The sequence below is a fragment of the Natrix helvetica genome, assembly GCF_964273705.1.
Source record: "Natrix helvetica genome assembly, chromosome: 2".
NCBI classification, from domain to species: domain Eukaryota; kingdom Metazoa; phylum Chordata; class Lepidosauria; order Squamata; family Natricidae; genus Natrix; species Natrix helvetica.
Window position 1 is genome coordinate 255,028,168 of NC_138552.1, and position 15,790 is coordinate 255,043,957.

The window sequence follows — 15,790 nt, forward strand, 5'->3', positions numbered from 1 at the left end:
TACGTATTTCTAAATCTCTATGCTTAAAAGCACTGTTAAAGTTGGAGATAGGAGTACCACAATGTATTCCTACGTGGATCAATCTTCAAACACAATTCATACATTGTAAATTAATTGAAAATGAAACTCTAAGGATTTTATTAGAGATTGGACATTACATATGTGATTCTGTATTTTCATTCAGATAAGGCTAACTGTTCTGAATGTCTGTGAACCTGTAATCTAAAACTCTGAATGTGGAAATAGAAAAACAAAAAATATGATATGAATATAGTATTGTAGAACAAACAAAAACAATGCAAAGTTATAACCCTTGTGATGACAGAGATCCACCCAAAGCCCACTGTATGAACATTGGAATAGGAATGAGATCATTAACAAATTTAAGTTATTTTTCCCAAACCAGCAAAACTCTGATGGACATATGTTGCTCATCCTCTTGGTGGGATCTCTTTCAATAGCAGAAACATGCCCATATGTTCCTATGTGTCTCTAGCACTGCTCTTTTCCTGCAATTCATGCAAAAGTTCCACATCATTCAGGCATAAAGGGGTCTGGGTCAGAAACAATTACAGTGTTTTATCTTCAAATGATACAATTGCAGGAAACAAATTATTTAACAAACCAAAACTCACCTTTTTCAAAATCACCACATGGATCAAAGAGATATATTCTGGCAAGTCCCTCAAGTAAGCAATATAATAATCCAAAAAACTGTTCTGAGAAGAGAAATTAAAAAGGTTCCTCAGAATTCTTAAGCATGTGCCTGATACCAATTTCCTGATTATCCTTAAATCTACAAATACAGGTCAAGAATAGGATTCTGTTTCTTTGGATTTTAGGTACAGGAACAGGGGTGGGTTCCTGCCAGTTCTAACCTCTTCTATAGAAGAAGTTCCACAAATCTACAGTGCCGTTTAGAACCAGTTCCAGCTCCCTCCCCCCGCCCGTCCGCACATCATCAAGATGAAGAGCGAGAGGAGGAATTCTGGGAGTTAAAGTCCACAAGTCTTAAAGCTGTCAAGTTTGAACACCCCTTGGGTTTTTTTTCTAAAGGGTTAGGGGTGCAAGGGTCTTGTAACTTGACAGCTTTAAGACTTGCGTGCTTCAAATGTCAGAGTTTCTGAGCCAACATTTTGGTTGCTAAGCAAGAGCATTGTTAAGTGAGTTTCACCACATTTTACAAGTTGGCCACGCTCACCCAGTCACATGGCTGGCACGCCACTCCCACCCGGTCACATGGCTGGCAAGCCACTCCCACAAAGCAGGCCACACCTAGAAGAGGTTCTAAAAAATTTTGAAATCCACCACTGTACAGGAAGCAATGTAACATATGATATCCTACCACACATCAAGGTAATTAGTATTCAAATATCTCCCTCCCTCCCTCCCTCTCTCTCTCTCTCTCTCTCATACAGTGATGGGTTCTTACGTATGCAAACACATTGATTTGAGTCATTCATAGTACAATAATTCCTTGAACAGCTATTATTTATTTTCCTTCAAAAAATACCTCATCATTGGTCAGTCTGAGAAATATGTCTCCTAGGATTCCTTGTTGAGGCCAACTTAACACTCTTTCCTGCAAGGCATGAAGTAACTCTACATGTTGCTGGACCAAGTATCGCAAAGAATTGGGGAAGAAACTGCAATCAGAAAACAGGGGAAAATTTTTTTCACAGACATATAGCAAAAATACAGAATAACTTAGCTAAAATAATATCCAGTAGGAAAGCTGTAAGAGGATATGAACTGAGGCAGTACAAATAATCCTCAATTTACAACAGTTCACTTAGTGACCGTTCAAAGTTACAATGGCTCTGAAAAAAGTAACTTAGGACTGTTTTTCACACATACAACCATTGAACATCCCCATGGTCATGTGATCAAAATTCAGATACTTGGCAACTGACTCATATTAACGATGGTTGCAGTGTCCCCGGATCATGTGATCGCCTTTTGCAACCTTCTAACAAGCAAAGTCAATGGGACAGCCAGATGAATTTAACTGCAGTGATTTATTTAACAATCTGTGGCAAGAAAGGTCGTAAAATGGAGCTAGATTCACTTAGCAACAGAAATGGGCTCAATTTTGGTCGTAAGTCGAGGGCTACCTATACAAAATATTCCAGGAACAATTCACAATGCAGATTTTAACTCCAGGATGAAGCAGGCCTGACCCTGAAATTCCATGGTACTTTTTGGGTGATTTTGTTTTACTCTAAAGCAGTTGAAGGAATTTCCTATATAACCTGAAGCGATCGCATTAAGTGAACATGTTCATTTATTGATTATTTATTATTAAATTTACATGCTGCCCTTTTGGTGGTTTGAGGTGACTCTGGGAAGTGTACAATGTAACAAACCATATATAAAAAATATAAATCAAAAATTAAAATGGCAAAGATTAAGAACAAACTAATCTGTTGTTAATCTTTTTCCAAAAAATTGCAAAACTCACTTTTTTAAAAATCTTAGGCCATTTCCTCAGTAGTGATTTACTATACAGCATTTTGTATCATCAGCCAATCATAACTGGATGGATAATCTCATCTTTGTTTCCTGTTATTCTCCATCTTCTTCAAACATGCATTTGGTGCTCTTTGTAGCTGATAACTGTGCTCCTTTTGAGCCCAGGTAATAGTTGGCAAATAACAGGAATCTCCCTTCCATTTCATAGAGCAATTTTCCCACCTCTTGTCAGGCCCTTTAAAACACTGATTTAGTACTATTTTTGAAAGCATTTCTCAAGCCCAACCATCATCAACCCCATCAGTCAGTTGCTATTTAGGTTGATCACTCTCTCAAAGCCCAGTAAGTATCAGCTCAGAGATTTAGTAGATTCAGGAACATTACCCGGTTTGAAAGAGCAGAATTATCAGGTTCTCCAAAACAGAATAGCCCTAGAATGGGGTCCCCAACCTGTGGGCCATGGCCCATTATTGGACTATGGACTATTTGCAACTGGACAATGTGATGGTGGACCAGCATGCATCCACAGCCCCACTCATGCAAGCGACAGGCACTGGTGCTGGCAGCCCCACTCGTGTGAGTGGTGGATGTCAGAGCTGGCAGCTCCACTTGTGCAAACCTGCCCCTCACCCAAAACACTTCCCCGCCCCACGCCGGGCCAACCCAGAAAGATTGGGGAATGCTGCCCTAGAAGGTAGAGCCTAGAAGATAGAGAAACTGGAGCTCTGGAAGGTAGAGAAACTAGAGAAGGAAGAGGATATGCCCACATTAGTGTAGAATGGCCAATAGGCTCTACCCTCAGGGTACCCTCAGGAGAGCAGATGGAGATCCTCCCATTCCGAATTTGACCGAACACAGGTAAGAACCTACTTGAGGACATGCCTTGTGGCATTAAGAGTGGCCAAACATCGACATTGTGCCGCTCTTATTGCGTCCCCAGACAACCGCCCTGCCACCCTGTTTCGGGTGACCCGCTCCCTCCTGTCGCAGAGGCCGCGGGAAGCCCCCTTGCAGGGCAGGGCAGAGGAATTTGGGGAATATCTGCAGGATAAAATCGCTCAAATCCGGAGGGAATGGGTCCCCCTCAGTGATCCAGGGGGGGACATCCGAGGCGAGTCTTGAGAGACCATTCTGGGAGGAGTTTGACTCTGTTGCCACCGACGATTTGGACAGGTTGCGTGGGCGACTGCGAGCCACCACATGTTTATTGGACCCGTGTCCCTCCTGGCTTGTACTGGCATCCTGGGAGGTCACACGAGGCTGGCTCCTGGGACTAGTGAACGCCTCATTGAGTGAGGGGTTCCTACCAGCCGCCTTGAAAGAGGCAGTTGTGAGGCCCTTACTCAAGAAGCCTTCTCTGGACCCAACCAAGCTAGCTAATTATTGTCCCATCTCCAACCTTCCCTTCTTAGCGAAGGTTGTAGAGAGTGTGGTGGCCCAACAGTTCCCACGCCACCTGGAGGAAACTGATTATCTAGACCTGCGCCAGTCCGGCTTCCGACCCGGGCACAGCACAGAGACGGCCTTGGTCGCGTTGGTAGATGATCTCTGGAGGACCAGAGATAGGGGTTGTTCCTCTATCCTGGTCCTGTTAGACCTCTCGGCGGCTTTTGATACCATCGACCATGGTATCCTATTGCGCCGGCTGGAGGGGCTGGGGGTAAGGGGCACCGTTTTGCGGTGGTTCTGCTCCTATCTCTCCGACCGGACGCAATGTGTGTTGGCAGGGGAGCAGAGGTCGACCCTGAGGCCGCTCACTTGTGGGGTGCCGCAGGGGTCGGTCCTCTCGCCCCTCCTGTTCAACACATATATGAAGCCGCTGGGTGAGATCATCCGTGGTTTTGGGGTGGGATACCATCTGTACGCTGACGATACGCAGCTGTACATCTCCACCCCGAACCACCCCAACGAGGCCGTCGAAATGATGTCCCGGTGTTTGGAAGCCGTACGGGTCTGGATGGGAGACAACAGACTTAAGCTCAACCCCTCCAAGACGGAGTGGCTGTGGCTACCGGCCCCCCAGTTCAACCATTGGACTCCATCACTGGCCATTGGGGGCGAGCAACTGGCCCCCGTGGAGCGGGCGTGCAATTTGGGCGTCCTCCTAGATGCCCGGCTGTCTATGGATGACCATGTGGCAGCCGTGGCAAAGGGGGCGTTCCACCAGGTTCGCCTAGTGCGCCAATTGCGCCCCCTATTGGACCGGGATGCCCTTCGCACAGTCACTCATGCGCTGGTGACGTCCCGTCTGGACTACTGTAATGCTCTCTACATGGGGCTTCCCTTGAGATGCACCCGGGGACTGCAGCTGGTCCAGAATGCGGCTGCGCGGACAATTATGGGGAGTACGAGGTACTCCCATGTAACACCTCTCCTGCGCGAGCTGCACTGGCTCCCTGTAGTCTACCAGGTGCGTTTCAAAGTATTGATTACCATCTTTAAAGTGCTCCATGGCACAGGACCTAGTTACCTGCGGGATCGCATCCAGCCCCATACATCCCTGCGACCAATTCGCTCTCACAGAGAGGGACTCCTCCGAGTGCCGTCCACTAAGCAGTGCCAGAGGGCGGCGCCCAGGAGTAGGGCCTTCTTTGTGATGGGCCCAGCCCTCTGGAATGACCTCCCCCCCAACATTAGGACAACTACCGATCTCCGCTCCTTCCGCAAGAAACTCAAGACCCACCTGTTCCAACTAGCCGGCCTGGCTTAAACTAGAACTATATTCTCTAATCCCCCTGGCAATTTTAAATGGTAAATTTTGGGTATTTTAATTGTTTTAATTTTATTGTACTTTTTAACTTTATGGCTATTTATTTATGAATTGTAAAAATGTTTCATGTATATACCTCCTCCATGCCATATGTTTATATATTTAATTGTACGCCGCCCCGAGTCCCTTCGTGGAGAGGGAGCGACTTATAAATTGAATAAAATAAAATAAATAAATAAATACCATGTGGTTTGATCCTTTAGGTGTCGTCTGACTGTATTACAATACAATACAATACAATACAATAGTAGAGTTGGAAGGGACCTTGGAGGTCTTCTAGTCCAACCCCCTGCCTAGGCAGGAAACCCTATACCGTTTCAGACAAATAGCTATCCAACATCTTCTTAAAGACTTCCAGTGTTGGGGCATTCACAACTTCTGGAGGCAAGCTGTTCCACTGATTAATTGTTCTCACTGTCAGGAAATTTCTCCTCAGTTCTAAGTTGCTTCTCTCCTTGATTAGTTTCCACCCATTGCTTCTTGTTCTACCCTCAGGTGCTTTGGAGAATAGTTTGACTCCCTCTTCTTTGTGGCAACCTCTGAGATATTGGAATAATGCTATCATGTCTCCCCTAGTCCTTCTTTCTCTTAAGCTAAACATACCCAGTTCCTGCAACCGTTCTTCATATGTTTTAGTCTCCAGTCCCCTAATCATCTTTGTTGCTCTTCTCTGCACTCTTTCTAGAGTCTCCACATCTTTTTTACATCGTGGCGACCAGAACTGAATGCAGTATTCCAAGTGTGGCCTTACCAAGGCATTATAAAGTGGTATTAACACTTCACGTGATCTTGATTCTATCCCTCTGTTGATACAGCCTAGAACTGTGTTGGCTTTTTTGGCAGCTGCTGCACACTGCTGGCTCATATTTAAATGGTTGTCCACTAGGACTCCAAGATCCCTTTCACAGTTACTACTACTGAGTAAGGTATCACCTATACTGTACCTGTGCATTCCGTTTTTGTTGCCTAAATATAGAACCTTACTCTTTTCACCATTGAATTTACAGTTTGAATGTTTGATGAAGTGCATCAGATTGCATTTTTGGCAAAACTGTATCAGGATAAGAAGAGACCAACACTCGTTTTACAGTGGTACAACTAAAGATTCTGTACAGCAGTTTCAGGTATGTGGTAGGATCCAGAACCCAGAGCTGTTCTGAGTTTTCATTAAACAAAAGTGGGAAACAGCAGCATTAAATAGGGCCTTGGGGGAAAGCTCTTCTTTGTGGAATTTCTTTTTAAATTGTGGGATTGCTGTTGCCACAAAGGAGAATTCTGTCCACGAAAAAGAGTTGGTCATTTATCCTTTCTGTGAAGAAATACTGAGAAATCATCCACCCAATTCCACTACTCATAAATGTAGCGGAGAACTGTGAAAAGCCATTTGGGCCCATCTCTATAATAATATTAGCAATATGATGGGTCCCCACAGGCAGGTGACAGATGGCCGATGAAGGGAAGTCTAGAGAGAATGAAATACTGATGTTTTAAAAGAAAATGTGATTCGGGTACCCAAAGAAAATCATAGTATATAAGAAAGTACAAGGAATACTGTACCTTTCCTTTGTATTTCTTTTCACTTCTGTTCCTTGCAATGTGGATTTAACTTTCAGAATAAGAGAGAGGCTGACAACATACTTTCTTTCAGATTCTAGTAAATCCAAAGCAATATTTTGCCTTTTAGCTGTGACAGAACAAAGATAATTTTGGTTTGCTAGATTAAGACACATTATCATGTCATTCCTTTTTTAAATAAACCCTCAATATAAGAGAATATTAGCAAACAGGAAAATCAAAGAGTTAGCTAGCTGCCATTGCAACTTATTTCAGAATACTGAGGTCTGTGTTACAGGTTGTCCTCGACTTACAACAATTCATTTAATGACCATCCAAAGTTACAACGGCACTGGAAAAAGTGATTGATGACCATTTTTCACACTTACTACCATTGCAGCATCCTCATGGTCATATGATCAAAATTCAGATGCTTGGCAACTGGCATGAGTTTATGACAGTTGCAGTGTCTCAGTGTCATTTGAATCGCCTTTTGTGACCTTTTGACAAGGAAGGCAATGGGGAAGTTAGATTCACTTAACAATCTAAATAACAGTTACTGTTGTGGGCCAGCAGGAGCTGTTGGAGCTGCAATCAGACTCCAACAGTGAGGGGCCTTATGAGTCGACTCTGGAAGATGTGGAGGACCCTGGACAGGGTTCCAACTCCAAGCAGGGATCAGAGAGGCTGGTTGGCCACCAAGAGGCGCCTGAGGCATGGAGCAGCAGTGAAAGCCAAAGGGAGTGTGCTCCTGAAGTCATGCCTTGGAGCAGTCGGGAGGAGACAAGGGAGTGTGCTCCTGACGTCATGCATTGGAGCAGTGGGGAGGAGACAAGGGAGGTGGTTCTGGATGCCCGGCAATGAAGGGCTAATAGACGTAAAGAACAGCTACGCAGTTACAAGAGATAATTTAACTCAGGTGGTTGTAATTAGGCTCCTCTCAAGACTGTATTTAAGGAGGGACTTTCCGCAAGCTGTTTGCAGGAATCAACATATTTACCAGAGCTGGAGAAGCTATCGGGTCTTGTCCTCTTGGCAGGCTGGATTGCTGCCAAGGTCTAGTCTGTGCTGGATTGCTGCCAAGGTCTAGTCTGTGCTGGATTGCTGCCAAGGCCTAGTCTGTGTGTTAATAAATCATCGTGCAGTATCTTTGTCTCAGCGTGTTTTGGTGTATGAAGGGGGGGGGGGCGGTCAGAACAGATTGATTCCTGCCCCAAACAGCTCCATTCAGCTACAATGGAACAACTAAATGCTGAGAATGCCCACTTGGCTCAACAGTTGGCTTTGCTAGTGGGGCAAGTAGCTCCGCTCCAGGGGCCTACTAACCTCCGCCCCCAGCCACAGAGGAAATGCCCAGTGGCTACACCAGACAAGTTTGATTGCAACCAAGCTATGTTTGCAGCGTTCTTGGGACAATGCCAGCTGTTTATCAGCTTGAGAGCGGAGGACTTTCCCACTGACCGGACAAAGGTCGGATTTATTATCAGCTTGCTCTCAGGCACAGCAGCTTGTTGGGCTCCGTTGCTATCTCAGCCTAGCTCTCTGCTGGATGATTTCCAGGACTTTTGTGACCATCTCAGGTTGATGTATGATGATCCCATTAAGGGGGAAACAGCCACGAGACTACTTAAGTCACTGCAGCAGGGCCGTGGCTCCTTGCAGGATTATGTTAGCGAATTCCGGCTGCTTAGTCATGACTCAGCTTGGAATGAGCCATCCCTCATGGACACTTTTCAGGACGGGCTGTCAGATGACCTGCAGGATGAGCTGGTGAGGGTGGACAGGCCACTGATGTTCGACGCTTTGGTCCACTTGTGCGTACGGATAGACATCTGGCTGCAGAGGCGGAGGCCTCGCTGCGCGTCCCAGGAGACCACTAGGGTGCCGGTCCCTCAGGAGACTACAGTTGCATGGGAGGAGCCCAGGGAGTTGGGTGCCACCAAACCCCGCTTGTCATGCACGGAGATGGATAGACAGCGTGCAGGGGGGTTGTGTTTCTATTGTGGGGATCCTGGACACCTGGCTTTGGTTTGCCACAAAAAGGGTAGGGGGGTTGCACGGCTTACGGCCTCCCCCTCAATTCAGGAACGTGTTGGAAAATGGGCGGAGCCCGATCTGAGGGAGACTTTAGGTTGGGCGCACGCCGAAACAGAGGTGGACAGGCCCCCATGGCACATGATCTTAGCAACACACATCCTTTTGTTGGGTAGTCCGCAGGGAATTCCAGCCCATGCCTTGGTCGCTTCCGGGGCTACCACGAACTTTAGGGATGCGGCGTTTGCTACAAAGTACGACGTCCCTATGTGTCCGGTGGACCCACCGATGCGGGTTGAGACCATTGACGGCCAGGTGCTTCTGTCTGGGCGTATCAAGGCTGCCACACAGCCTTTGCGCCTGATCCTCGGGGAGCATGAGGAGACCATCCAATTTTATGTGGCTTCGGGCCTGCATTTCCCCATGGTCTTCGGCTTGGCTTGGCTGTGGGCGCACGACCCTCAAATCTACTGGTTGCAGAACCTGATCACGTTCCCATCCCTGCAATGTGTCGACCACACCCATCATGTCTGTGCGGCCCAGGTACTCAGCTTGCCAAAGGTGGTCGTGCTGCCGGACTAAGTGGAGTTTGCGGACGTCTTCAGCGAGCAGGAGGCAGATCAACTGCCACCGCACCGGCCTTATGACTGTCCCATCGACCTGGTACCTGATGCGAAGCTCCCTATGAGTCGCCTGTACTCTATGTTCGAGCCGGAGTTGGCCGCATTGCGGGACTTTATAGACAAGAACCTCGGCCAGGGTTTTATCTGGCCCTCATCTTCGCCATTGTCTGCCCCAATTTTGTTTGTGAAAAAGAATACAGGGGATCTGAGACTTTGCTGTGATTACCGTCGCCTGAATTCCATCACGGTGCGTAACCGTTACCCACTGCCCCTGATTTCTGAGTTGTTGGAGTGGCTCCAGGAGGCGACAGTGTTCACAAAACTGGACTTGTATGGGGCTTATAACCTGGTCCAAGTCAGGGCGGGGGACGAATGGAAGACGGCCTTTGGCACCCAGTACGGACATTTCGAATACACGGTCATGCCGTTTGGGTTTACCAATGCCCCGGCAGTCTTCCAACACTTCATGAATGACATTTTCCGGGACTTCTTGGATCAGTTTGTCGTCATTTACCTGGACGACATCTTGATCTACTCGACATCCCAGAAGGATCATCAACAACATTTGTGCCTGGTCTTGCAACGACTCCGAGAACATCATTTATTTGCAAAGCTGGAGAAATGTCAGTTCCGGCAGACTACCATCGAGTTCCTGGGGCACCGTATCTCCCCTGAGGGAATTGCGATGGAGCCGGGCAAGGTGGAGGCATTGCGCAGTTGGCAACCTCCTCAACGTATGAAGGATGTTCAGAGACTCCTCAGGTTTGCCAACTATTACCGGACCTTCATCCCCAGCTTTGCTTTCTTGACCGCGCCCCTCACTCGGCTCCTGCAAAAGAAAGTGCTCTCTGGGGGCCGATGGAGCAACAGGCGTTCGTGGCCCTGAAGCGTGCTTTTACAAGGGAACCGATCCTGAAGCACTCTGATCCCCATTGTCCATTTGTAGTGGAGGCGGACGCATCTGACATCGCAGTGGGTGTGGTGTTACTGCAGGCTCACGCCCCTGATGGTACCCTTTTCCCTTGCGCTTATTTTTCTCAGAAACTCAATCCTTCCGAGCGCAATTACACCATCTGGGAGAAGGAGTTGTTGGCTATCAAAGTGGCATTTGAGGCCTGGAGGCATCACCTGGAGGAAGCCAGGCATCAGATCAAGGTCCGGACGGACCATAAGAATTTAGAGTTTTTGACAACGGTGCATAAACTGAACCAGCGCCAGATCCGGTGGTCTCTGTTCTTCACCCGGTTCAACTTTAAAGTGACTTACATTCCTAATGCAAACAATCAAAGGGCGGATGCCCTGTCTAGAAAACCGGAGTATTCTGACCCTGCAGACTCGCTTCCACCCTGGACCATTTTGCCCGTCGAATCCTTCGCTGCAGTTCATGTTCTGACCCCCTCCTCTTGTATACCAAGACACTCCGACACAAAGTCTCTTCAAAGATGTTTATTGACATACAGGTTCCACCTTGGCAGCAATCCAGCCTGCCAAGGTCAAGATAGCACTCTGGGCAGCAATCCAGCTACAGCGACACCCCTTGGCAGCAATCCAGCTACCAAGCTCCAGATAATCACCTTAGCAGCACTCCTGCCTGCCAAGGTCCAGGGAACAGATTGACAGCAATCCAGATAAACCCTTTAGCAGCAATCCAGCCTGCCAAAGTACGACACAGATCTGAGCTTCTCCAACTCCAATGATCAGTTGATTCCTGCAAAGGGTGTGTCCACAAGCAGTCCCTTTATAGTCTGGAGAGGAGTCTAATGATCAGCAGCTGAGAGCCATTACCTCCTGTAATTGCTCAATTGCTCCTTACGCCGGGAAGCACGTCGGTAACGAGCATCTAATAGCTCACTGCTGATGTCTGACTCACTGTCCTGTGACTCCTCCCCACTGCTCCAAGGCTTGACATCAGGAGCCCCCTTCCTTTGGCTTTCACCACTGCTCCATGCCTCAGGCGCCCCCTGGTGGCCAACCAGCCTCTCTGCGCCCTGCTCAGCGTCGGAACCCTGTCCAGGGTCCCCCACCTCCTCTTGAGCCGACTCAGAGGACACCTCGCTGTCGGAGTCTGGTGGCAACTCCAACGGCTCCTGCTAGGCCACAACAGTTCATGAGCCCGTGGACTTACGGTCTCTGATACGGGATGCGCAGCAGGGCAATGAGTGGGTAGGCAACGGAGAGCAGAGGTAGGGCCGGCTTCCCTGTGGACCTTCGACGAGGACCTTTTGAGATACCGGGACCGGCTCTATGTGCCCACAGGGCCTCTCTGTGGACTTGTGCTCTCCCAATGTCATGACAATCCAATGGCAGGACATTTTGGCCTTTTCAAGACTTTGAACCTGGTCTCCTGTACTTTCTGGTGGCCCCACTTGTGACACGATGTGCAGATGTACATCACGTCATGTGTGCAGTGTCGACAGGCCAAGTCAGCTACGGGAGCTCCTCCAGGCTTGTTGCAGCCATTGCCGACCCCAGACAGACCCTGGGGGGCCGTGTCCATGGACTTCCTGACAGAGCTGCCTCCATCGTCAGGTTTTACCATGATCCTCGTGGTGGTGGACATGCTCACCAAGATGGCGCATTTCATCCCCTGTCAAAGATTGCCGACAGCCCGCACCACTGCCCGCATGTTCATCCCGCACATCTTCCAGCTGCATGGCCTACCCGACCGGGTCGTGTCGGACCGTGGGACACAATTCATGGCCCAATTTTGGAAAGGGCTGATGGCAGCTCTAGAGGTCCAGGTTTCTTTGTCCTCGGCGCACCATCCCAAAACCAATGGGGGGACGGAGGTGGTGATTGGCATTCTGGAACAGTACCTGCGCTGCTTTGTGAATCAGCAGCAGAACAACTGGACAGAGTACCTGGCTGTTGGGGAGTTTGCGTTTAACAACTCGCAGCATACCTCCACACGGACGACGCCCTTCATGGCTAACATCGGGTATCACCCTCGCTTTTTCCCTCTCACCCCAGTGGACTTCCCGGTCCCCGTAGTGCAGGACTTCCTCTCTGAACTCCAGGCAGTCCACCAAGTGGTGCGCTGCTATCTGAATCAGGCAAAGGAGGACTACAAAAGAGTGGCGGATAAGTCTCGACGTGCAGTGCTGGAGTTAGCTGTGGGAGATCGCGTGTGGCTGTCCACGCAGCATCTTCCGTCCTACCGTCCGACTAAGAAGTTGGACCACCGGTATCTTGGGCCGTTCCCCGTGGAGGCCGTCATCAACCCGGTGGCCTATCGCCTGACCCTACCACGCTCAATGCGAGTGCACCCGGTGTTCCATCGCTTGTCCTCTCCGCCAACCCTCTCCACCCCAGCCATCATCGTGTGAGGTGGAGACGCGGCTGCCACACGAAGTGGCCCGGATCAGAGACTCGAGATGGCTGAAGGGACATTTTCAGTACTTGGTCAACTGGAAGGACGAGGGGTTGGATGGGGGGACCAGGACTGATGCGACTGACGTGCATGCCCCTGCTTTGGTGTGCACCTATCATGCGCAATATCCCTCGAGGCCGCACCCAAAGCATCAGAACCGGGGGAAGGGCCCTGCAGTGAGGGATAGTGTTGTGGGCCAGCAGGAGCTGTTGGAGCTGCAACCAGACTCCGACAGTGAGAGGCCTTATGAGTCGGCTCTGGAAGATGTGGAAGACCCTGGACAGGGTTCCGACTCCAATCAGGGATCAGAGAGGCTGGTTGGCCACTAGGAGGCACCTGAGGCATGGAGCAGCGGTGAAAGCCAAAGGGAGTGTGCTCCTGAAGTCATGCATTGGAGCAGTGGGGAGGAGACAAGGGAGGTGGTTCTGGATGCCCGGAAATGAAGGGCTAATAGACATAGAGAACAGCTACGCAGTTACAGGAGATAATTTAACTCAGGTAGTTTTAATTAGGCTCCTCTCAAGATTGTATGTAAGGAGGGACTTTCCACAAGCTGTTTGCAGGAATCAACATATTTACCAGAGCTGGAGAAGCTATCGGGTCTTGTCCTCTTGGCAGGCTGGATTGCTGCCAAGGTCTAGTCTACGCTGGATTGCTGCCAAGGCCTAGTCTGTGTGTTAATAAATCATCGTGCAGTATCTTTGTCTAGGCGTGTTTTGGTGTATGAAGAGGGGGGTCAGAACAAGTTACTAACTTAACAATTACAGTGCCTCACTTAACAAGTGTGATAAGAAAGGTCATAAAACAGGGCGGAACTCACTTAACAGATATCTCACTTAGCAACACATATTTCGGGCACAATTGCGGTGATAAGTTGAGGAATACCTTTATTTTTAATAAGGAGGGAAGAAACTACTGCTTACACAGACCTGCAATTCAAATAAAAAGTACATATTTGTTTGCTTCTTGCTTCTATCTCTTATATACTATAATAGCCTGCATGGACTTCCAGTTATTTATAACAATAAAATAACACATTAAAAAAGAGAAGGATATAATAATATAGTCATGCTATGGCATACATTGATCTTCCCCCAGATTCTCAGCTGTATGAATTTTCATTAGGGTGAGTGCTGATCTTATCTAAAGGAGGAGATTGTTCCATAATGTAGGGACCACAACAGAAACAAAAATGTTCTGAAAGCCCGTTGCCCTCTATAACTTCTTGGCAGTGGCAGGGGGGAACCCTTCATTGATTTGGTTAGCAAGAATGTGTCAAATGAGTCAATTCCATACAGAGAAGTACATATCTTTGTATCTATAACTGAAACTGAACTGTAAATCATACACGCAATTGACACCAGAGAGAATTCTTCAGTCTCCTGGCCATTTCTATTTTTCTCACCTGCAACAGAAGAGTCCCACATCAAATTCTCTACTGAGCTATATCTACTTGGAGCCAGATCCTTCTGCCGATCACTGAAGTTCTTTGAACTATATTCATCATTCCTCTCTTTACTGTCTTTGGCCTGTTTCCATATTGCTGCCTGGCCCTTTGATGGAGCTTCGCCTGAAGAGGAAACTGTGAAGTTCTCTCCTCTGTCCAGATTTGTACTGGTTACACCTAAAATTAGAACATAGTATTAGTGGGAATAGTTTTAGCGGCCATTTGACCTGTTAAACTAGTCTAAAAGCTATGGTGCAAACCCTTGAAACCATGTCAACCTTTGGAATGCAAGAACTTTAAATATTTACCTATTTCGCATCTCTCAATCTATCTAAATTTCTCCAGGAAAAGAGAAAGTTGAACAGGTGTTTTTGGCCCTACGAAAGTTCTGCCATTTTCATAGTATTTCTTGTTTTTTTGCAAAGGTTCTCAAAGGAGTTTGTGTAGAACAATTGTAACTTACAGTCAAGCTTCAGTTTATGATTTTCACACAGACTTTCCTTTTTTTCCAATTTTATTAACAAACATGTAAAATACACACAGACAAAACTTAGACATACAACACATTTACACAATGCAATACAAACAGGAGCTTCCTGTTCTTTCTAATAGCAATTATCAATCGATACCATTCACCTTATATTATTTCCCCTTCTATTGTATTTCATTTGGATTTCACCATTCTTAACTCTCTTATTTTACTCATAACTATTATTTTTGAGTTTTGTTATATTCCTTCATTGATTCTTGTTTCTTTCCTCCATCCACCTATACCAGTGATGGCGAACCTATGGCACGTGTGCCACAAGTGGCACGCGGAGCCATTTGTCAGGGCACGCGAGGTACTGCCCTGTTAGCTGGCCAGCGCGCATGCGCGCGCTGGCCAGCTGAGTTCACCTTTTTAAAAGCTATTTTTCGCCTTCCCCAGGCTGCAGAGGCTTTATAGGAGCCTGGGGAGGGTGAAAAGAGCCTCCCCCCCCCGGAGGCTTCAGGGACCGTCCGGAGGCTTCCCTGAAGCCTTCCGAACGCTTAAAACCACCCTCTGGACAAACAGGAAGTGACTTCCGGGTTGCTCGGAGGGTCGTTTTAAGCGTTCTGAAGACTTCAGGGACCGTCCAGAGGCTTCCTTGACGCCTTTGGAGCGCTTAAAACCACCCTCCGAGCAAACCGGAAGTGACTTCCGGGTTGCTCGGAGGGTCGTTTTAAGTGCTCCAAAGGCTTCAGGGACCATCCGGAGGCTTCCCAGAAGCCTTTGGAACACTTAAAACAACCCTCCGAGCAACCCGGAAGTCACTTCCGGTTTGCTCGGAGGGTGGTTTTAAGCGTTCCGAAGGCTTCAGGGAAGCCTCCGGACGGTCCCTGAAGCCTCCGGAGGGCCTCCGGGGGGGTGGGGGAGGCTCTTTTCGCCCTCCCCAGGCTCCTATAAAGCCTCTGGAGCCTGGGAAGGACGAAAAAAGCATGTAAAAATGGGGGCGCGTGCGTTGTGCGTGCATGCGCACTGGGAGATTGCGCATTGCATT

At 48.1% G+C, this 15,790-nt stretch overlaps 1 protein-coding gene across 6 annotated transcripts in view; it reads right to left on the bottom strand.

The window, feature by feature from the left end:
- ARHGEF33 (Rho guanine nucleotide exchange factor 33) overlaps nt 1-15,790 on the bottom strand; it is a 47,061-nt gene that overhangs the window by 10,088 nt on the left and 21,183 nt on the right. For all 6 annotated transcript variants that reach the window (XM_081939995.1, XM_081939994.1, XM_081939998.1 and 3 more), the window contains 4 exons: nt 14,229-14,447; nt 6,800-6,926; nt 1,514-1,646; nt 636-719 (listed from right to left, as the gene is read on the bottom strand). In XM_081939995.1, coding sequence (XP_081796121.1) covers nt 636-719; nt 1,514-1,646; nt 6,800-6,926; nt 14,229-14,447 — 563 coding nt within the window. The remainder of the gene's footprint in view (nt 1-635; nt 720-1,513; nt 1,647-6,799; nt 6,927-14,228; nt 14,448-15,790) is intronic.